At 45.6% G+C, this 24,188-nt stretch overlaps 1 protein-coding gene and 1 long non-coding RNA gene across 4 annotated transcripts in view; one reads left to right on the top strand and one right to left on the bottom strand.

Moving 5' to 3' along the window:
• Positions 1–259: 259 nt before the first annotated feature.
• LOC129525876 (uncharacterized) lies at positions 260–23,343 on the bottom strand. The gene is made up of 4 exons (XR_008670410.1): positions 23,266–23,343; positions 9,625–9,742; positions 3,242–3,355; positions 260–396 (listed from the first exon to the last, which is right to left on the bottom strand). It is a non-coding gene; the product is annotated as an uncharacterized lncRNA (long non-coding RNA).
• The window catches only part of KSR2 (kinase suppressor of ras 2), a 517,020-nt gene continuing 515,283 nt past the window's right edge, over positions 22,452–24,188 (top strand). For all 3 annotated transcript variants that reach the window (XM_055358128.2, XM_019039457.4, XM_055358127.1), the window contains exon 1: positions 22,452–23,744. In XM_055358128.2, the coding sequence (XP_055214103.1) occupies positions 23,565–23,744 (180 nt within the window). In that variant the 5' untranslated portion in view covers positions 22,452–23,564. The remainder of the gene's footprint in view (positions 23,745–24,188) is intronic.

The following is a 24,188-nucleotide window of genomic DNA, read 5'->3' as shown; positions in this document are numbered from 1 at the left end:
CTGTCCTTGCCCAGCTAATTCTTGTATTTTTAGTAGAGACGGGGTTTTGCTATGTTGGCCAGGTTGGTCTCGAACTCCTGACCTCAGGCAATCCACCCACCTCGGCCTCCCAAAGTGCTCATTTTAGGCATGAGCCACTGTGCCTAGCCTTATATGTATTATCTTATTGAATCCTTGTAATCTGTCAGCTTTGTGAAGAGCATAGTTATCACAGTGTCTAGTTTTTAAATTATTAACTGTTTAATAAACATTAGCAGAATTCTGTTTGTATTTTTATAGAAATGAAGATGAATAGGAGAAACAGTGAAAAAAGACAGACAAACCCAGTAACATTCTGCTTATTTCGAGACCCGATTTCCAATATCGTTCATTCTCTTATTGCACATAGTGTTGAACCTGCAATTAGAAGAAAAATATTCCCAGATCATCAAAATTCTGTTTAAAAGTAACACTCTTTGGTGTAGTATCAATTTTTTTTTAATTATGGTAAAATATACTTGACATGAAATTTATCATTTTAGGCAGGGTGCAGTGGCTCACACCTGTAATTCCAGTGCTTTGGGAGGCCAAGGTGGGCAGATCGCCTGAGGACAGGAGTTCAAGACCAGCCTGGCCAACATGGTAAAGCCCCGTCTGTACTGAAAATACAAAAATAGCCAGGCAGGGTGGTGGGTGCCTGTGATCCCAGCTACTTGGGAGGCTGAGGCAGGAGAATCACTTGAACCTGGTAGGCAGAGGTTCCAGTGAGCCGAGATTGTGCCACTGCATTCCAGCCTGGGCAACAGAGCAAGACTCTGTCTCAAAAAAAAAAAATGGAATTTACCATTTTAACCATGTTATTGTTTATTTATTTATAATTTCAACTTTTATTTTAGATTCAGAGGTACATGTGCAAGTTGGTTACGTGAGTATATTGTGTGATGCTGAGGTCTGGGGCACAAATGATCCCATCACCCATGTGTGAGCATAATCACCAATAGGTAGTTTTTCAGCCCTCACCCTCCTCGTTCTCTCCCTCCTCTAGTAGTCCCCAGTGTGTATTTTTCTGATCTTCATGTCTATGTGTGCTTGTTTAGCTTCTGCTTATATGTGAGAAACTGCAGTATTTGGTTTTCTGTTCCTGCACGAATTCACTTAGCGTAATGGCCTCCAGCTGCGTTCATATCACTGCAAAGGACGTGATTTTGTTATTTTTTATGAGTGTGTAGTATTCCCTGGTGTATATATACCACACTTTCTTTATCCAGTCCTCCATTGATGGGCACCTAAGTTGTGTCCATGTCTTTGCTATTGTTAACAGTGCTACAATGAACATATAAGTACGTGTGTCTTTGTTTCGCCATGTTGACCAGGCTGGTCTTGAACTCCTGCCCTCAGGTGATCCACCTTCCTCGGCCTCCCAAAGTGCTGGGATTACAGGTGTGAGCCACCACGCCCAGCCCTGGACTTTTTCATAATAGCCATTCTGACTGGAGTGAGATAGTATCTCCTTGTGGCTTTGATTTGCATTTCTCTGACGATTAGTGATGTTGAGCATTTTGTCCTATGTTTGTTGGCTGCTTGTATGTCTTCATTTGAGAAGCGTATGTTCATGTCCTTTGCCCACTTTTTAATGAGGTTGTTTTTTGCTTGTTGAATTCTTTAAGTTCCTTACAGATTCTGGATAGCAAACTTTCGCTGGATGCATTTTAACCATTTTAAAGTACATTCATGGCTGGGCATTTTGGCTCACACCTGTAATCCCAGCACTTTGGGAGGCCAAGGTGGGCAAATCAGCTGAGCTCAGGAGTTTGAGATCAGCCTGGCCAACATGGTCAAACCCGGTCTCTACTAAAAATACAAAAATTAGCCAGGCGTGGTGGCACGTGCCTGTGATCCCAGCTACTTGGGAGGCTGAGGCAGAAGAATCACTTGAACCGGGAGGTGGAGGCTGCAGTGAGCTGAGATCTTGCCACTGCACTCCAGTCTGGGCAACAAGAGTGAAACTGTCTCAAAAAAAAAAAAAAAAAAAAGCCCAGGCACGGTGGTGGCTCATGCCTGTAATCCCAGCACTTTGGGAGGCCGAGGTGGACCGATCTCAAGGTCTGGAGTTTAAGACTAGCCTGACCAACATGGTGAAACCTGTCTCTACTAAAAATACAAAACTTAGCCAGGCCTGGTGGCGTGCACTTGTAATCCCAGCTACTCAGGAGACTGAGGCAGGAGAACCGCTTGAACCTGGGAGGCGGAGGTTGCAGTGAGCTGAGATTATGCCACTGCACTCCAGCCTGGGTGACAGAGCGAGACTCCATCTAAAAAGAAAAAAACAACAACATAGTGCTGGGTGCGGTGGCTCAAGCTTGTAATCCCAGCACTTTGGGAGGCTGAGGCAGGCGGATCACCTGAGGTCAGGAGTTCAAGACCAGCCTGATCAAAATGGCGAAACCCCGTCTCTACTAAAAATGCAAAAATTAGCCGGGTGTGGTGGTGTGTGCCTGTAGTCACAGCTACTCGGGAGGCTGAGACAAGAGAGTTTCTTAAACATGGGAGGTGGAGGTTGCAGTGAGCCAAGATTGTGCTACTGCACTCCAGCGTGGGTGACAGAGTGAGACTCCATCTCAATAAATAAATAAATAAACAAACAGACTGGGCGCAGTGGCTCACGCCTGTAATCCTAGCACTTTGGAAGGCTGAGACAGGTGGATTGCCTGAGTTCAGGAGTTCGAGACCAGCCTGGGCAACACAGTGAAACCTCATCTCTATTAAAATACAAAAAAAAAAAAAAAAAAAAAACCCACAAAAAACTAGTCAGGCATGGTGGCATGCGCCTGTCATCCCAGCTACTCAGGAGGCTGAGACAGGCAAATGTTTTGAATCCAGGAGGCACAGGTTGCAGTGAGCTGAGATTGCATCTTTGCACTGCAGGCTGGGTGACAGAGAAAAGACTATCTCAAAAAAAATAATAAAATAAATAAAATAAAGTACATTTATGATGTTGTGCAAGCATCACTACCATCCACTCCAGAACATTTTCATCTTCCCAAATTGGACTCTCTTAAACACTAACTTTCCTTCATTTTCCTGCTGGTTCCTGGCCACCACCATTCTACTTTCTGTCACTATGATTTTGACTACTCTAGTACCTCATATAAAAAAAATCATACAGTATTGGTGTTTTGTGTGTGTGTGTATGTGACTGGCTTATTCCACCTAGCATAATGTCCTTGTATTAGGCCATTCTTGCATTGCTATAAAGAAATACCTGCGACTGGGTAAGTCGTAAGAAAAGAGATTCGTCTGGCTCATGGTTCTGCAGGCTGTACAGGAAGTATGGCAGCCTCTGCTTCAGGGGAGGCCTCAGGAAGCTTCCAATCATCTGGAAGGCAAAGGGGGAGCAGGCACATCACAGCGAGAAAGCAGGAGTAAAAGAGAGAGAGAGCGAGAGAGGGAGGGGAGGTGCCACACACTTTTAAACAACCAGATCTCAGGAGAATTCACTCTCTGTCACAGATAGCACCAAGGGGATGGTGCTAAAGCATTCATGATAAACTGTTTTCATAATCTAATCACCTCCCACCAGGCCCCACCTCCAACATTAGGGATCTCATTTCTTTTTTGGTGGGAGGTTACATTTCAACATGAGATCCGAGTGGGACAAATATCTAAACTATATCAGTCCTCAAGCTTTATCTATGTTATACTGTAGAATTTCCTACCTTTTTAAAGGCTGAATAATATTCCATTATATGTATTTTATATATTTAATCCATTGATGAACATTTGAGTTGTTTCCAACTTTTTGTTTTGTTTTGTTTTTTTGAGATGGAGTCTCGCTCTGTCACCCAGGCTGGAGTGCAGTGGCATGATTGTGGCTCACTGCAACTTCCACCTCCTGGGTTCAAGTGATAGCTGGGACTACAGGCATGCACTACCATGCCTGGCCAATTTTTTTGTGTTTTTAGTAGAGATGGGGTTTCACCATGTTGGCCAGGCTGGTCTCGAACTCCTGACCTCAGGTGATCCACCTGCCTTGGCCTCCCAAAGTGCTGGGATTACAGGGGTGAGCGACCGCGCCTGACCGTTTCCAACTTTTGGTTCTTGCATATAATGCTGTATGGACCTTGGTGACTGGTACACAAATATCTGTCCAAGTCTTTGTTTCCAGTTATTTTGGGTATGTACCCAAAAGTGGAACAGCTAGATCATATGATAATTCTATGTTTCGTGTTTTGAGGAACCGCCATACTGTTTTTTGTAGTGGTTGTACCATTTTACATTCCCACTGGCAATGCACAAAGGCTCTAACTTCTCTGCTTCACCAACTAACACTTGTGTTTTTGCACATACATCCTTGTGTCCATGTGGAACAGACCCCTTGGCATAGATTTTTTAGAAGTGGAATTGATGGGTCAAATGTTATATACATCTTAAATTTTGATGCATCTAACAAATTGCCCTCCAAAAAGTTTGTACCAATTGATACCCCCACCATTAGTGTAGGAGAGTGCTTATTTGCTGTATCCTCGACAACCTTAAATAACATTACACTTTTTAGTATTTGCTATGCTGATGGACAAAAATATCTTGTTGCTTTAATTAATATTTTTCCAATGATGAGTGAAGTATATTTTGCATTTTTATTTGCTACCTATGTAATGTTGCCATACTTGACTTAATCCGTTCTCTATTGGTGGACACTTAGCTTGGTTCTCAGCCTGCTGCATATTCAAGATGGCCAAGAAGGAGGGCGAATATGGGAAGTTGTTTGAAATATGTCCAAATGACAAGAAAGTGACTATGGAAGCATTCAAAAATGATAACCGTGAGTCATCCAGTAGTTACACTGCATTTAGGAAGTAGAACAGTGCTTTACAAAGAGTACTAGTAAAAGTGGTTAAAAATATAAAGCCTTGGTAATTTTTAAAAGCTGCCATTTGTTGAACATTAACTATGTGTCCTCCGCTGTGGTAGGGCTTTTCATACATCATTTTATTTCATCTTGGCTTAAACAAGCATCAGCTTATTTTATAGCTGTGAAAAAACTAAGGTTTCTGGAGACTTGCTTAAGTTCACAGTGAGTAAGTGGGTGGTCAGATCCTAACCCAAATCCTTTTGACGCGCTCACCCTTTGAGAATGACATCTGAGAGAAGTTCTAAATTTTCATGGCAACAGAATTGTGGACTACATGAACCATGACTACCAGTGGTGTCTCCAATCGCCTGGGGTCATTTTTAGTTTTGTTCTTGTTTTTTTTTTTTTTTTTGCAAATGCAGAGTCAGTAAACTTTCAAAGACTTCATTGAAGTTCTCCACAAAGCATAAGCTGTGACTCACTAGGAAATGATTTTAGGTGGTGCTTAGACCCAACATTAAATGACATTGAATCACCCAAGGGGGAGGTGATTCCCCTTTTAATTCCCTTCCAGTCATTTCATGAAGGAGAAAGTCTCCATGTGGTGTTAGTGAGCCTGTAATACCTCTCTAGCCCTTGCTGAGTTTCTTTTTCTTTCTTTTTTTTTTTTTTTGAGATGGAGTCTCACTCGGTCACCCAGGCTGGAGTGCAGTGGTGTGATCCTGGCTCACTGCAACCTCCGCCTCCAGGTTCAAGTGATTCTCATGCCTCAGCTTCCTGAGTAGCTGGGATTACAGGCATGCATCATCATGCCTGGCTAATTTTTGTATTTTTAGTAGAGATGGGGTTTCGTCATGTTGGCCAGGCTGGTCTCAAACTCCTGGCCTCAAGTGATCCGCCCGCCTCAGCCTCCCAAAGTGCTGGGATTACAGGTATGAGTCACCATGCCCGGCCAGCCATCTTCTCACTGTACCCTCACATGGTGGAAGGGGCAAGGGATCTCTCTGGGGCCTCTTTTATAAGGGCACCAGTCTCCAAGCTCCACCCTCATGACCTAACACCTCCCAAATTCGCCCCCTTTAATATGCCATCACCTAGGGGGTTAGGATTTTAATATATGAATTTTGTGGGAACATAAACATTCGGACCATAGCTGCTGGATTCAGTAGGTCTGGAGTGTGTCACCTGCGATTCTGCAATTTTCATATGCAACCCAGGTGCTTCTGGTACAACTGATATGACATTTTAAGAAATTGTGAGGCCAGGCGTGGTGGCTCACACCTGTAATCCGAGCACTTTGGGAGGCTGAGGCGGGTGGATCACCTGAGATCAGGAGTTTGAGACCAGCCTAGGCAATATGGTGAAACCTTGTCTCTACTAAAAACATAAAAAATGAGCCAGGCGTGGTGGGGGCACCTGTAATCCCAGCTACTCCTGAGGCTGAGGCAGGAGAATAGCCTGAATCTGGGAGGTGGAGGTTGTAGTAAGCTGAGATTGTACCATTGTACTCCAGCCTGGGCAACAAGAGCGAAACTCTGTCTCAATTAAAAAAAAAAGAGAAATTCTGAACCAGACCTTCCCATTTTAACCCAATTTCGATATTTTTTTTGTTTTTTGAGATGAGGTCTTGCTCTGTCACCCAAGCTAGAGTGCAGTGACATGATCTCAACTCACTGCAACCTCCATCTCCCAAGGCTCAAGCAGTCCACCCACCTCAGTCCCTGGAGTAGCTGGGACCACAAAGGTGCACTACCACTCCAGCTAATTTTTGTGTTTTTTGTAGAGATGAGCTTTCACCATGTTGCCCAGGCTGGTCTTGAACTCCTGGGTTCAAGCAATCTGCCTGCCTTGGCCTTCCAAAATGCTGGGATTACAGGTATGAGTCATAGCACCCGGCCAAATTTTTTAATAGATTGGCAAGAATGCTAGCTGGATATAAATCTGTCATGCCACAGATATGCTTCTGCCTCTATAGTGGGTTTTGTTGCCAGGCGGCAGCAGTTACATGTAATTTTCAGGCAGTATTCTAAGCACTTTACACATGTTTAATCCTCGGTACAACCCTTTGAAGCAGGTTCTATTATTACCCTCATTTTACAGGTGAGGAGACTCAGATGCAGGAGATGAGACCATTAGCCTGAGGTCACAAAGTCAGGAAGTGGCAGAGCTGGGATTTGAACTCAAGCCCTCTGGCTTAGGGCCAATATTCCTACCTGCAATGCTCAACTTCCTCTCCTGGATCCCCACCTCTATTTGTGATGATGAAAGTTCATCACCCCCTCCAATTCTGCAACTTCTTGTCCTTCTAGCCTGTCAGTCTGATTTCAGTCCTATCATTGACAATCAGACTATGTGCAATCAGAAATTTATCAATATTTGAATTGGATGAATTAATGAATCAGTGACATCCCAGGATTGAGGACTATAAACTTTCTAGTTCAATGGAAATCATGGGCTAGGTCTGTCTTGAAAAAAGAAAAGCCAACATGTGTATTTCCTATGATGAAAATAAAAAGTGTTCTCCATTTACCAAGAAAACTAACCCGGTAACTGATTTCTGATTCTGTGCAGAAAAGCACAGAACAGGAAAATCTGTGACCTGCTTAGCTCAGCATTTCTCAGTTCCTCCCCCCATTTTTTTTCCAAAGAAAAGGAAAATTGAAAACTTGCAGAAGATCCTTGTAAAGGACCCTTGGTTCATTTTGTCAGACTGGAGTACGAGGAGAGTTCTTAATAAACCCGGGGTCTGTACCTTTCAGAAGGCAATCAAATTTGGGATGATTTGAGCTCATCTGGGACTCTATGGGCTCTTTTGTCCTCACACTACATGCATTTCTTTTTTCTTTTTCTTTTTGCCAAGTCACAGATGGGTGCTGGAAGCCGAGTCAACACCGTGCCACAAGGCGAGATGCAGACAGCTGTGATGGGGTACAAAGAGGAGGCACTTTCTGCTTTCACCGACCAGGCAGACAACCCACATGGGAGCTGCAGGGCAGATGCAGGCTTCCTCTCTGACTAGCGCACAGCTGGCTGCAGGAAAGGTCTGTATTAGAGTAGAAAGCATACCTTGAATATGTCCAGCCTATGGCACGGGTTTTGCTTTTTCTTCCAGCAGTTGCTATCATGTACCATGGAAGAGCTCCGGTGTGCTGGGAGAGAGCTCACAGGCAGGAGCACGTGGACGATGCATGTCCAGGGTATCAGCCATTGTGTCACGGTTGCACTTTAAGAAGGGGTGACCACTTGGAAGAGTGCACGTGTATTTACATGACAAACCATGTAAATTACATGGCTCATGCCTGTAACCCCAGCACTTTGGGAGGCCGAGGCGGGTGGATCATTTGAGGTCAGGAGTTCGAGACCAGCCTGGCCAACATGGTGAAACCGTCTCTACTAAAAATACAAAAATTAATACCAGCTCCTTGAGAGGCTTTGGCAGGAGAATCGCTTGAACCTGGGAGGCGAAGGCTGCAGTGAGGCAAGATCGTGCCACTGCACTTCAGCCTGGGTGTCAGAGTGAGACTGTCTCAAAAAAAAAAAAAAATATATATATATATATATATATATAGCACACTATGGACTAGAGTCGTTCACACCAGTTAAACAAGCGTGGGGTAACTTTCAGATTTTATGAGATGCTTTAGATGCTGTTTTTCTTAAATAATGGAATAAATAAATACTATATATTTTTTAGAGACTGGGTCTTGCTCTTTCGTTCAGGCTGGAGTGTGGTGGCGTGATCATAGCTTATTCTAGCCTCAAAATCCTGGGCTCAAGTGATACTCCCGTCTCAGCCTCCTGAGTAGCTGGGATTACAGGTATGCACCACCATGCCTGGCTAATTTTTAATTTTTAAAATTTTTGTAGAGACAGGGGTGGGGAGGTCTCATTATGTTGCTCAGTCTGGTCTCAAACTCTTGAGCTCAAGTGATCCTCCCACCTCAGCCTCACAAAGCATTGGGATTACAGGCATGAGCTACAGCCAAATGCTGTATGTGATAATGAATCAACAGATTCTCCTCCAAAAAAAAAATCTGAAAATAGATTATTCATATGTTTCTTGTATCTGCCAAGATGCCTGGTGGGCAGCTGAAGATAGAATGTATCTGTAAAGGTATATACTAAGAACAACAAAACACACTTGAGTTGAAACTAGAAAGATTTTTTTTTTTTTTTTTTGAGACAGAGTTTTGCTCTTGTTGCCCAGGCTGGAATGCAATGGCGCAATCTCGGCTCACTGCAACCTCTGCCTCCCGGGTTCAAGCAATTCTCCACCCTCCCCCCGGCCTCCCAAAGTGCTGAGATTACAGGCGTGAGCCACCACGCCAGCGAAACTACAAAGATTCTTCTGTGTAGTTGGGTCCTTGTCATCTGAGGCCAACAGAAGACAATTTTTAAACGGAAGTTGGGGCCAGGTGCGTGGCTCATACCTATAATTCCAGCACTTTGGGAGGCCGAGGCGGGTGGATCACTGGAGGTCAGGAGTTCAAGACTAGCCTGGCGAACATGGTGAAACCCTGTCTGTACTAAAAATACAACAAATTAGCCGGGTGTGATGGCGGGCGCCTATAATCCCAGCTGCTCAGGAGGCTGAAGCAGGAGAATTGCTTGAACCTGGAGGCAGAGGTTGCAGTGAGCCGAGATCACACCACTGCACTCCAGCCTGGGGGACAAAGCGAGACTCTGTAAGTAAGTAAGTAAGTAAGTAAATAAATAAATAAAAGGAAGTTGGCTGAGCACCGCTGCTGGCTAACATGGAGAAACCCCATCTCTACTATAAATACAAAAATTACCTGGGCGTGGTGGCGGATGCCTGTAATCCCAGCTACTCGGGAGTCTGAGGCAGGAGAATCGCTTGAATCTGGGAGACAAAGGTTGCCGTGAGCAGAGATGGTGCCACTGCACTCCAACCTGGGTGACAGAGCAAGACTTTGTCTCAAATAAATAAATAAATAAATAAATAAATAAATAAATAAATGGAAGCTGTAAAGTGGTCATTTTCAAGTTTGGCTACACATTAGTGTAGGGGAGTTTTGAAAAATTTTGATGCCTGGGTTGTACCCCAGACCAGATAAATCAGAATCTTTAGCAGGTAGGATCCGGGCATTGATAGTTTTTAACATTTCCTTGGCTGGGCACGGTGGCTCACACCTGTAATCCCAGCACTTTGGAAGGCCAAGACGGAAGACTGCTTTGAGCCTTGGAATTGGAGATCACTTTGAGCAACACAGGGGAGACCCTGGTTCTACAAAAAATAAAATAAAAAATAAAAAAATAAATAGCTAGGCGTGGTGCCACACCCCTGTATTCCCAGTTACTTGGGAGGCTGAAGTGGGAAGATCACTTGAGCCCAGGAGGTCGAGGTTGCAGTGAGCTGTGATCACGCCACTGCACTCCAGCCTGGGTGACAGAGCAAGACCCTGTCTCAAAGAAAAAAATCAAGTTTCCCAGGTGATTCCTGAGTGCAGCTAAAGTGATGAGCCGCTGCTTTAAGGGGAAATTTTCTTACCCCTTTCAGGGTAAAGACTTCAACAGTCATATAGCATTTAGGGTGAAATGGTACCCCACTGACATCTCATTTAGAAAGGAATAAAAATGGAAGTCACCATGCGTTTTGTTTCATTTCTATACTTGATTGTCTATCTGTCTTCTAATTGTTCTGTGCAAGTACTGGAAATTCTACACTTTAGTGCCTATGGGGACCAGGCAGTCACAGCAGAGGTGGGAGGGAGCCAAAGTGAGGGTTGGGGGAAGGGGATTAAAAGAACTGGAAATCATCTGTCCCCAAGGAGAGAAGCCACTCCACCCCCATCCTGATGTTGCCAGCGGGAAATGCAGCTCAAGTGGGGCCAGATTTTGGGATTTTTTCAAAATAAACTAGCGGTCAGAATTTTTAGGTGAAACATCCCATTTCCTAAATGTTAGCAGCAAACTCAGACTCTTTTAAAACTCCATGTAGCCAAATGAAACTCATGTGTAGGCTAAATTTGACCCTGAGGGCTGCCTGTTAGTGTATCTAGTTAATAAACCCTTTGAGAGGCAGGGTTCACTCTTTTAAAAATTATTGTTACATTTTTATTGCGGTAAAATACACTTACGAAATGTATCATTTAACCAAAGTATACAATCTGTGGCATTAAGCACATTCATATTGTGCAATCATCACCACTATATAGTTCCAGAAGTTTTTCATTACCCAATACCCATTTAGCAGTCACTCCCCACCCTCCTTCCCCTGCCCCCTGGCAACCACTAATCTGCTTTCCATCTGGATGGATTTGCCTATTCTGAATATTTCATAAAAGACCTGTACAGTGAGGTCTTCTGTGACTGGCTTCTTTCACTTAGCATAGTGTTTTCAGGGTTCATCCATATGGTAGCATGTATCAGAACTTCCTTTTGATGGCTGAATAATATTCCATTGTATATATGGGCCATTTTTTCTTTATCCATTCATTCATCAATGGACATTTCTTTTTCTTTTTTCTTCTTCTTCTTCTTTATTTTTTTTTGAGACAGTCTTGCTCTGTCGCCCAGGCTGGAGTGCAGTGGCATGATCTTGGCTCACTGCAACCTCTGCCTCCCGGGTTCAAGCGATTCTCCTGCCTCAGCCTCCAGAGTAGCTGGGATTACAGGTGCGCACCACCACACCCGGCTAATTTTTGTATGTTTAGTAGAGACGGGTTTCGCCATGTTGGCCAGGCTGGTCTCAAACTCCTGACCTCAGGTGATACGCCAGTCTCGGCCTCCTAAAGTGCTGAGATTACAGGTATTAGCCACTGTGCCTGGCCCACTGATGGACATTTGGATTGCTTCCACCTTTTGGTTATTGTGAATAGTACTGTTATGAACATTCATGTATGAGTTTTGTTTGCATGCTGGGATCCTTCATACATAACAGTGTGTGCTCTGGTAGCACCGATCCCAACTCCATGCACACTCTAGGTGCTCGTGAACTGGGGACTTATCTCTAGGATGGAGAAGTTGTCCCAGTTTGCCTTCATCTGTCCCAGCTTTAGCATTGGAGGTCCCACATCTTGGAAACCCCCTTAGTCCCAGGGAAACCAGGATGACTGGTCACCCTGTAGTGTCTTGGCTTAAGCTAATCAGTGAAATATCCCAATTCAGAGTCAAGGTATGAGACTGCCACATGTGATTCACCAACATAATCCTTCTTAAGATAGAACCTGATAGATTAGTATTTCAGTTGCAACTTTAAAAATAATTGTGACAAGGCTGGGCACAGTGGCTCACGCCTGTAATTTTAGCACTTTGGGAGGCTGAGGAGGGTGGATCACTTGAGGTCAGAGTTCGAGTTTGAGACCAGCCTGGCCAACATGGCAACCAGAAACTCTGTCTCTACTAAAAATAGAAAAAATTAGCCAGGCGTGAGGGGCACACCCGTAATCCCAGCTTCTCGGGAGGCTGAGGCAGGAGAATTGCTTGAACCCGGGAGGTGGAGGTTGCAGTGAGCCGAGATCATGCCACCGCATGCTAGCCTGGTGACAGAGCGAAACCCCATCTAAGAAAAAAAAAAGTGACAAGCGTATGTTTCTTGTGATTGTCTGTGATCACCAGCGATTTCTGAACTCACAAGCCAGGTCCTCTATGTGTACCTGAACGATTCCCATTCCTTTTTAAATCTTAGCCTCTGGATCATCTCGCCAGAGCCTTCTCAGAATCTTTCCCCTTTTCCTTCCGGGGTTAAAGGATTCCTCTCCTTTATTCTCAGAATTTGTTATAATTACAGGCTCTGTTTACACAGGTCCCCCAACTAGACTATGACTTCCCCAAGGATGGTGAAATATTGCTGATGTTTTTGTCTTCCCGACATCCATCCATGCTTCTTTTTTTTTTTTTTTTTTGAGACAGAGTCTCTGTCACCCAGGCTCGAGTGCAGTGGTGTGATCTCAGTTCACTGCAACCTCTGCCTCCTGGGTTCAAGCAATTCTCCTGCCTCAGCCTCCTGAGTAGCTGGGATTACAGGCGTGCACCACCACGCCCAGCTAATTTTTTGTATTTATAGTAGAGACAGGGTTTTGCCATGTTGACCAGGCTGGTCTTGAACTCCTGAGCTCAATCTGCCTGGCTCGTTCTCCCAAAGTACTAGGATTACAGGCATGAGCCACTGCGACTGGGCATCCGTGCTCCTTCTGATAACAGCATCCCCACCTTTTTGGAGGGAAAGATCAGCCCTCTCCTGATCTCATACCACATGGTTTGGGTAGCGTCAGTGCCACTCTCTAGGTTCCAGGGTGGCCCTACAACCCAGGCCAGGCCCATCCACACACACATTCCATCCCCTTGGTCAATGTGACTGGCTCAGGAGTATATATGTGTCCTGAACCAGGTCAGTTTAAATTAATTGTGCAATTTATGCTAGAACTAATGAGAGAGAGACTGTATCCCTGATAGGGTTGCTCAGCATTCTGCGGTCATCCTTGTTACATCTAGGAAAAAGCCACCTAAAAATGATGCCAACAACAAAATAGTGCTGAGAGATGCAGACAGAAAAGAAACGTACCTATCCAGAGTAAGAGTCATCTTTAAACTTCTTGATTATGTGAGTTACTTTCTTTTGCCTAAACTGGCTGTGTTGGGGTTTTGTTCCTTGCAACTAAAAGAATACTAATGCATACACTTTATTAATATTTTAATCTCACACATACTGCATCATATCTGGCACATTGTAGCCACTCAAGAAATGTATAAGTCAATGCATGCATGCTTTTTTTTTTTTTTTTTTTTTTTTTTTTTGAGACAGATTCTTGCTCTGTTGCCCAGGCTGGAGTGCAGTGGCACAATCTCAGCTCACTGCAGCCTCCGCCTCCTGGGTTCAAGCAATTCTCCTGCCTCAGCTTCCTAAGTAGCTGGGATTACAGGTGCCCACCACCACGCTTGGCTAATTTTTCTATTTTTAGTAGAGATGAGGTTTCACCATGTTGGCCAGGCTGGTCTTGAACTCCTGACCTCCTCCTGCCTTGGTCTCCCAAAGTGCTGGGATTACAGGCATGAGCCACTGTGCCTGGCTGCATGCGTGCTTTTTAAGAAGTATGCCATTGCTATGGTTTTTAATTTTTTTTAGTAATGAAATAATATTCATGCATAAAGAGTCAGGAAGTGGGAATATGGAGAAGATAGCACCCTCATGCATTGCTGGCAGGAATGTAAAATAATGCAGCTGCTGTGGAAAACAGCTTATCAGTTCCTCAAAATGTTAAACAGAATTACTAAATGACCCTTCAATTCTGCTCCTGGGCATATATAGCCAAAAGAATTGAAAACAAGTGTTCAACAAAAACTTGTGCACCAATGTTCATAGCAGCATGATTCAAATAGCCAAAAGACAAAACAACCCCAATGTCCATCATAAGAAGAATGGATAAACAAAATGTGGTCTATCCGTACAATAGAATATTATTCTGCCATGAAAAGGAATGAAGTCCTGATACATGCTATGACATGGATAAACCTTGAAAACATTATGCTGAGTGAAATAAGCCAGCCACAAAAGGACAAATATTGTATGATTCCATTTATATGAAATGTCTGGAATAGAAAATGCATAGTCAGAAAACAGATTAGTGATTGCTACAGGCTGATAAGCAGTGTGACTGCTTAAGGGTATAGGATTTTTTTTTTTTTTTTGAGATGGAGTCTCACCCTGTTGCCTAGGCTGGAGTGCAGTGGTATGATCTCAGCTCACTGCAACCTCCGCCTCCCAGGTTCAAGCGATTCTCCTGCCCTAGCCTCCCGAGTACCTGGGATTACAGGCATGTGCCACCACGCCCAGCTAATTTTTGTATTTTTGATAGAGACAGGGTTTCACCGTATTGGTCAGGCTGGTCTTGAACTCTTGACCTCGTGATCCGCCCACCTCAGCCTCCCAAAGTGTTGGGATTACAGGCGTGAGCCCCCACGCCCGGCCAGGATTTTCTTTCAGGGTAATAAAAACATTCTGGAACTAGGTAGTGGCAATAGTTGCACAGCATTGTGAATGTACTAAAAGTCACTAGTGGTAAACTGTATCTTATACATGTTTTACCACAATAAAAACAAAATAATCAGGAATTTCATCAGGGCTGTCTCAGATGGATGCCACACAACTTGTGCCTGCACAGGGCGCCCAGATTGGGGTGCAAATCTGAAATCTAGATTGTGCTCTGCCCCCTGGGTTCAGACCTCTGGTACTTTTGCAAAGTGGATGCCTTTTTCTGATTCATACAAAGACTCCCTTCAGGCTAATGCTGATCTTGAACTTCATAGACAAGATGGAGTAAGAAGTGAGTGAGTTGTGTTGATGGCATTACTTTACTGCAATTTTCAATGATATTTCTTTGCTGTACATCTTTAAGTACTTGGAGAGTACCACAGTACACATCCTCTCCCAACCTTAGGGTGCTATATGTGAAAATTCACAGTGCATCACTGAGTGCTTAATTTGTAAAGCTAGCATAAATCACTGGACTAAATTGTCCATTACTGTGAGCTCAAATTATCTCACCATCAAGAGAGTGATCTGGTTGCCTTGCTCACAATGGAAATAAAGAGACAATGAGGCAAACAGCCAAAAGGAGAAGAATTCTAGAAAAATAAGTTTTCCGATATTGTAAAGAAAAACCTTACCAAGTTCAAGATAGGAACATTTTGCCTATCCTCATCAATAGTAATTTCTTTTCTGGAGATGGGATCTCACTATGTTGCCCAGGCTGGAGTGAAAGATCAGTTTTCTGATATTAGAAAAACCTTACAAGGTTAAAGATAGGAACTTTCTGCCTGCCCTCATCAAAGGTAATTTTTTTTTCTAGATACAGGGTTTCACTGTGTTGCCCAGGCTGGAGTGCAGTGGCTATCCATAGGCACAATTATAACACATTACAGCCTCGAATCCCAGGGCTCAAGTGATCCTCCCACCTCAGCCTCCTAAGTAGAAAGGTTTTGTTTTTGTTTTTGTTTTTTTGTTTTTTTTTGAGATGGAGTCTTGCTCTGTCCCCCAGGCTGAAGTGCAGTGGCACGATCTTGGCTCACTGCAGCCTCTGCCTCCAGGGTTCAAGCAATTCTTCTGCCTCAGCCTCCTGAGTAGCTGAGATTACAGGCACTTGCCACTATGCCCAGCTAATTTTTGTATTTTTAGTAGAGATGGGGTTTCACTATGTTGGCCAGGCTGGTCTCAGGTGATCTGCCTGCCTTGGCCTCCTGAAGTGCTGGGATTACAGGCATAAACCACCATGCCTGGCCAGCAAGTAGAAGGTATTTTAAAAAAATCATTTACGTTTCGAGGATCAGTGAGTCGGAATGAAACAATAATAATCCTCTAACAGCTGTAGAAGATTTGGTTGTCTCTTAGGGGATAGCATTCTGAGATTTTTTTTTCTCCCCACAAAAATCAGTAGAAAAAGACGAAAGGAGGCCAGGCATGGTGGCTCACACCTGTCATCCCAGCATTTTGGGAGGCCAAGGTGGGTGGATCACTTGAGCCCAAGAGATTGAGACCAGTCTGGGCAACATTGGCGAGACCCTGTCTCTGCAAAATTTATTAAAATAAAAAAAAGAAAAAAATTCCCTGGGAAAGCAATATGGTGAACTCTTCAAGGACAAGTCAATATTAGTTTTGTTTAGTTCCAGGGGCCTTGGTAGCCCCCTCTCCTCCTAATCTGCCACTTCCCCATTTGCGTCCTCACAATGCAACTTTGAAAATATTGGGGCCAGCTCATGGCTAACATAACTGGATGTGGAATGAGACTTTTCTTGTTGACCCAGAACTTCAGCTAAAGCTTCAAAGGTGAGGGCAGTGGGTGACGACACTTCCTCCTTCTATTAAGAGGTAGCTAGACTGGTCCTTTGACCATCAATAACCATCAGCCTCCAGCCTATGTAAGATCAAGATTTTGTCCAGAAGATGTTTCCTTGACAGGTCTTTGTAGGGGATTTTCTTTTCCTCTCCCAACCACAAGCCAAGAGAAGGGGGTTCAATGAAAGGTCACTTGTGGGACTTGGGTGCACCAAGCGGATATGCTGGCACCTCATTGCCGGCTGAAGGCTGCCTGGGGCGGCCCAAGATAGCAGGGTGCGGAGAGAGGGCAGCAGGAGGAACAGCCTGCGATTACCATTCTGCAGGGCAAAGGTGTGTCCTGTTTTCTGTGAGTCAGGTGACTACCTCTGAGCACACTTGGGCTTGAGCCATCCTGAAAAGACTTACCCAAGAGAGCAACCTTTCAGCAAAGGGACCTCAGAAAGAAGATGTGGGGTACTTGCTGGAGTATAAATGGAAAACTGGTCTGCAAAAGGCCACCCAGTGTGTGCATTGAGTCCCGATAAGGTCCCCATGACGGTCTCCAAAGATTCCCCCAGTGTGCCCCATGTTCAAAAGTCAGCCTGCAAGTGCCTGGCAGGACACGGTAGGGCATCTGACTCCCTTCACTTGCTCTCAGTTGAGGGTACTTTTTCCACTTAGCCCTCAGCTCCTGCTCTCCTGCAAGGTGAGACGGAGATCAGGAGGAGAAGGACACACACACCCTAGTCTCCACTGCAGAATCCTGAGCCATCCATGGGTGAAGCTGGAAGGGGCACGGAACAAGGTATTAAACTGGATATGAGAATGAAGTTTTGATTGGACTGGACTTTTTTTTTTTTTTGGCTGAGTCTCGTTCTGTCTCCCAGGCTTGAGTGCAGTGGCACAATCTTGGCTCACTGCAACCTCTACCCTCCAGGTTCAAGCGATTTTCCTGCCCCAGCCTCCCAAGTAGCTGGGACTACAGGTGCCCGCCACCACACCTGGCTAATTTTTGTTTTTTAGTAGAGATGGGGTTTCACCATGTTGACCAGGCTGGTCTCGAACTCCTGACCTCAGGTTCAGTTGATCCACCCAAACTGGCCTCCCAAAGTGCTGGGATTACAGGTGTGAGCCACCGTGCCTGGCCTGGACTGGACTTCTAATGTCTGATGAGACTCTTAGTTGAAACTAACTGAAAAGCTAAGAGATTTACTGAGATATTGCCCAGGGCATAGGAGAGAGCCCTGACAGTGGATCTTAGGGTTGACAAGCAGTGGAAGAAGGAAAAGAAAGCCAGTTCTTGATTCCCACCTGTCTCTCCTCCTGCCAAATCCAGCTCATTCAGTAGCCCAGTAACAATAATTTATTCCCGCTATTAATAAAGCCACTCTGACACATGTGGCCTTCAGAGTTAGTATGCAGTTTCTAAAGTGAAATACATCAACAATAACAACATCATCATCAACAACAAAATTATCATCCGTCAGCTCCCGTTCTTTGAAATTGATGACATTCTTATTAGTTTGAGGTGCAAAACCCTACACCAGAGGCATCAAACTCAAATGCCTACAGGAGCCAGGGAGGAGATATAAATAATGAATGTAGAGAACTGGGTGGCACTGTAGTGGAGAGTCTGTGCCCCCATCTGAAAGGACAGTTACCTCTCTTCCAACCAATTATTGCCCAATGTAGCCGGATCTTCCCATTTTTCCAGAAAGGCCAGAGATCTGCATTTTTGGGGTAGCATCTCTTAATTTTGGAACTACTGTCAAGAGCATTAGTCAGGGTTCTCTGTTGCCAATGACACAATCCACTCTAGGTAGTTTAAGCAGAAGTATTTTAATAGGGTGGTGAATTGTGGTCCCTCTTCCCTGCACCAAATCATATGTCGAAGCCCTAACCCTCAATGTAACTGTTATCTGGAGATAGGATCTTTAGGAGGTAACTAAGGTTAGATGATGTCTTAAGGGTGGGAGCCTAATCCAATAGGACTACGGCCTTATAAGAAGAGGATGAGAGGAAGAAGAGAGAGAGAGAGTGATAGATCTTTCTCTCTCTCTCTACCATGTGAGGACACAACAAGAAGGTGGCAGTCTGCAAGCCAGGAAGAGAGCCCTCATCAGAACCCAGAACCTGACCATGCTGGCATCCCAATTTCAGAATTCCAGTTTCCAGAATAGTGAGAAAATAAATTTCTTTTTTCTTTTTTGGGATGGAGTCTCGCACTGTCACCTGGGCTGGAGTGCAGTGGCGTGATCTTGGCTCACTGCAACCTCCACCTCCTGGGTTCAAGCGATTCCCCTGCCTTAGCCTCCTGAGTAGTTGGGATTACAGGTGCCCGCCACATGCCCAGCTAATTTTTTTTTCTTTTCATATTTTTAGTAGAAACACGGTTTCACCATGTTGGCCAGGCTGGTCTTGAACTCCTGACCTTGTAATCCACCTGCCTCGGCTTCCCAAAGTGTTGGGATTACAGGCACGAGCCACCACGCCCAGCAAGAAAATAAATTTCTGTTGTGTAAGCCACCCAGTATTTTGTTATGGCAGCCACTAAGACAGGTGGTTGAAAACTCTGTAGAATCTCCAGGAGGACAAGAGAGCCAGGTTCTGTCTGTGCAGCCAGAAATGACTCCCAAACCAGCTGTGGGGCTGCCCCTGTGAACACGTGACATGCCTTTCACCGTGGACACCAAGCTTACACAGGGGTGGAGCACCTGGAAGCAGATGGCTTGGCTGCCAGGCTCACTATCAGATAGATTCCTCCCTTTTGTTGCTCACTTCCTGGCAGAAATCTCATGTGATCTTCTAATGGCACAGCCTAGATCACATGTGACCTGTTTGCAAGGAAGATTCTGGAAAAGTGCTTTGGCTTCTCTGAGGGAAAGGTGGAACTCATAATGTGAGGCATTTTCCAAACATAGGAAGAGTATGCATTTGTGTGCTGCTTACAGCCCTGCCCATTGATGACATCTGACCCATGGGCTACTTTCATTGTTTAAACTTCCACTTCTTCTGAGAACAACTAGAAAAACAAGATGAAATCATCGTCATCATCACCATCTGTTAAAAGACATTCAGAGAACTGCTGAAATAACCAGGACTAAAGGGGCCAAGATTCTGGAGACAGGGACACCGTGGTGAGGTGAGCTGATGTTCTGCAGCCCATTTTTCCCTGGGGATATTTGCACATTTGGGCACAGGGAAAGAGGCCGAGGTTCTAGACTCTTCCCAGGCATGACGGCTGCTTTGGGGGAACAGAGAAACTGACAAAACTTTTAGCAACCTCATGGGGCTAGAAAGACAAAACTGGAGACTTGAGAGGCCATCATCCCAAGGAGAAGACAGGGGCAGAAAAGTGAGCCTGATAGATGGTGGTTTCCCCTTGAGATATTTGGCAAAGTTTGAAATAGTGCAGGGCAAGAAGCAAAGAAGCCAAGCAGAAGGTCCCTCAAAAACAGAGCCATTCCCACAGTCTCACCATGCTGTGAAGATAAGGGTTAGAGCTCAGGACCAGAGAGAGGGGCCTTAGTGAACACCCAAGGTTCCTAGTTGGAACCCTGGAAAGGCACAGCATTAGAGGTAGGGAACAGAGCGAAGTGGTGTCTTATCAAAACTATAACCTGGTCTCCACCCAGCTCAGCCCCTGATTGGATTAAGATAATTGATCTGTATGCCATTTGTCTTGCAGAGAAAGAGTGCGTCCTCTCCAGAGTTAGATATTATCACCTGGAGACTGTACATTTTTTCAATGTCTGACGTTCAATAAAAATTACAAGGCCTGCCAAGAGACAGGACCATATCACTGAATATAAAGGGAAAAATAGTCAATAGAAAGAGACCCACAGGTGATCAAGTTTTTGGAGTTAGACAAATGCTTTAAAATAACCATAATTAACATGTTTAAGAAAAATGAAAACATGGAGAAAATAGATGAAAAGAGATAATTTTACCAGAGAATCAGAATTCATAAACTTCATCATCCAAAAGATTGAGAACATAGAGAACTTACTTCACCTGCTCATTGACAGATGTTGAAAATACTGACTCAGTTCTGTATAGCTATAAATCCCATGGCTTACAGTATTTTTCTTTCTTTCTTTCTTTCTTTCTTTCTTTCTTTTTTTTGAGACAGAGTTTTGCTCTTGTTGCTCAGGCTGGAGTGCAATGGCACAATCTCAGCTCACTGCAACCTCCGCCTCCTGGGTTCAAGTGATTTTCCTGCCTGGGAGTAGCTGGAATTACAGGCACCTGCCACCATGCCAGGCTAATTGTTTGTATTTTTAGTAGAGACAGAGTTTCACCATGTTGGCCAGCCAGTCTCAAACTCCTGAGCTCAGGCTATTCACCCGCTTCAGCCTCCCAAATTGCTGGGATTACAGGTGGGAGCCACCACACCGGGTCAGCTTGCAGTCTTAAAAAAAAAAGTGTGTTGAGGGAGAGCATCAGGAAAAATAGCTAATGCATGCTGGGCTTAATACCTAGGTGATGGGTTGATAGGTGCAGCAAACCATCATGGCACACGTTTACCTATGTAACAAACCTGCACATCCTGCACATTTACCCCAGAACTTAAAAATAAAGTTTGTCATTCAACATGGCCACCACTGGCTCCTGTTCTGCTTTTCAAGTGGCTTCATTTAAAAGTGACATATTATACCATGTGTTCTGAGTATCACGTCTTACTCAGTCCTCAGCACAGGGCTCTGTTCACCTAGAGAAAGAGGTGCCTTTTGCTAATCATTCTCAATACATCTGTTGGGCAATGTGTGTTGGGAATACTATTAGATAAGGTGGTTAGGGAGATGAGGCCTCTCTGAGATGATATTTGAGTTAACAGTGACAAGAAGAAACCCACCAGGAGAGGATTAGGGTGAAGCATGTTCTGAGCACTGTGGACATAGAGTACAAAGATTTAATCAAGAGTCAGCAAACTTTTCTGTAAAGTGCCAGACAGTAAATCTTTCAGGTGTTGTGAACCACCGGTCTCAGCTGCAGCTACTCAACTCCGCTTTACAAGGCAGGAGTAACCACAGACAATAAACAGATGGGTGGTGGTACTCCAATAGAACTTTACATGTGGACACTGAGATGTGAATTTCACATAACTTTCACGTGTCACAAAATATTATTTTCATTTTTTTCCAACCATTTTATTTACATTTTTAATTTTTGAATTTTTAGTAGCGACAGGGTCTTGCTATGTTGTTGCCCAGGTTGGTCCCAAACTCCTGGCCTCAAGCGATCCTCCTGACTCTGCCTCCCAAAGTTCTGGGGATTACAGGCATAAGCCACCTCACCAGGCTTCCAAAAATTTCAAAAGGTAAAAACCATCTTAACTGTGGAGCTATCGTTTGCTGATATAACGTCAGTTAGGTATGCTGGGGTCAGGCCACACAGACCCTTGTAGGACATGGGAATACTCAGAATAAGGCAAAGGCCCTTTTCCTCGCCAAATGGAAAGCCATCAGGGCGGGCCAGAGTACCAAGTCTAGGAGGCAGCTTCCTGAAATTCACGGAAGATCATCAGGTTCGCTTTATTTTTTCCCCAGTAACAAGAAAGGACAAACGAACAAAAAAGGCACACACACACAAACACACACCCAAAGGACAAACGAACAAAAAAGGCAAACACACACACACACACACACCACCCCCGAGCTAAAGACGGACGGGACGTGCCCAGGTTCACGCCGACGCCTCTCCGGCGCGCACCGAGGGTTTTAAAGTTGGGCGCACACCTGCTCCCAGCCGGAGCGCACCTGCTGAGCAGCACTCCGGCCCGGTCTCGCGAGAGCGGTGCAGGAGTAGTGGCCCCCACCCCCTCCCCGCCACCAAATCCCTCTCCCCGCCTCCTCGCCCAGCCTCCAGGCTCGGGCACACTCCCGGCCTCCCCCGCCGCCCCCGGGAGCAGGCTGGGCCCAATGCGCGCGCTGTCTCCGCGCCCCCGCCCGCCGATCGCTCGCTTGTTCGCTCGCTCGCACTCCCGGTAGTAATTTCACTTTGCCACGCGAGCTCCGCAGCCCCTAGAAATCCCGCCCCCCGGCCAGGTGCGCGAGCCTGCGCGCTCCTCCTCCGCCTCCTCCGGCGGGTCCCTGGCGCGCCGGGGCCGGGGCCCGGCTGGGGCGGCTGCGCGCACGGCGCCTCTCCACCAACCCGCTCCCCTGCAGGTCCCTCGCTTGGTCTCCATCCCTCTCCGGCGCTCCCTCGCTCCCCCCCGCCCTTTGATTGACAGGCAAGATGTCGGTGTGGAGCGAGGCAGGAGCGATTGCAGCAACCGTCACCCCCGGAGCCCGGCGGCGGCAGCAGCAGCAGCAGCAGCAGCGCGGGGAGGAGACAGCAGCCAGCCGCAGTAGCCGCCGCAGCCGCGGGAGCAATGCAGACAGCACCTTGAGAACGCGCTAAAGCACTCCAAACCGTGGACCATGCCGTGTCCCTGCAACTGGGAGGGGGGAAAACCAGATTTTTTTTGACATAAAAGCAAGCCAGCCAAAAATATATAATTTTGTCCTTCAAGGAGCCGGTGTGTAAAGAGTGAGCGCTATTTGCCTTCTCCTCCTCCTCCTCTCCCTCCTCCTCCTCTCCCTCCTCCTCTCTCTCCTCCTTCTCCTCTTCTTTTTCCTCCTCCTCCTCCTCCCTAAGTGTACAGACAGCATCACATCACCTGGTTTGCTTCTGAGAAACAGCATCTCTCCTTTTCAGGGACCAGAGACTCAGAGAGAGAGGAGACATTCTAATGGAGTCCGCTTGATATCCCAAAATAAAATAATAAATTTTGGCTCTTGTCCCCTCCTCCCACTCCCACCCCCTCAACCCTGTGTGAGATGTTGGATTTCTTCTTCATGAGACATTGTTGAGAAGTCGCAGTGGTTGGAGAGGCGGAGGGTAGACTACCTCTACTCCCCCCCCCCCCTTTTTTCTCTCTGGGAGGAGGAGGAGGGGAAGGGGGTTGCAGAGCAAGCGATGGATGAGGAAAACATGACGAAAAGCGAGGAGCAGCAGCCTCTGAGTTTGCAAAAAGCCTTACAGCAGTGCGAACTGGTCCAAAACATGATAGACTTGAGCATCTCCAACCTGGAAGGGCTTAGGACCAAATGTGCTACCTCCAACGACCTCACACAAAAAGAAATCCGGACCCTGGAGGTAGGTGTTGCCTACGGAAAAAAAAAAAAAAAAAAAAGCAATCCTTCTTTCCCCCTCCTTTCTCCCCACGGTCCCCTTTCCCTCTGATTCTGTTTATTGGGGGCTGGGGGTGGTGGTGTGGGCAAGCAAGGTGGGCACTGTTTGCTTTTCTGTGATTTCTCTCCTTGCAAAGCCTGCACTGGGTATCCTTTTACTGTGCTGCTGTCGTCTGCGCTTGGCTGGGTGGTGGTAGTAGTAGTAGTAATTGTTATTCTTTATTTATTATTATTGTTGCGGCTGTTACCGTTGTCATTCGCTTCCTCGCTGAGGAGGGAGTTCTCTCTTTTTTCCGCTTGTGGATTTGTTTATATGCCACGGGGGCTTGTGTGCCGGGTAATACATTAAGGAGCTGCAGAGAACCCACGTGACCTTGCGCATTCTGCAGGTGGTCAAAAGGTGGTTTTT

This window comes from Gorilla gorilla, chromosome 10 (assembly GCF_029281585.2).
Source record: "Gorilla gorilla gorilla isolate KB3781 chromosome 10, NHGRI_mGorGor1-v2.1_pri, whole genome shotgun sequence".
NCBI classification, from domain to species: domain Eukaryota; kingdom Metazoa; phylum Chordata; class Mammalia; order Primates; family Hominidae; genus Gorilla; species Gorilla gorilla.
This window is presented reverse-complemented; position numbering and strand designations above follow the sequence as displayed.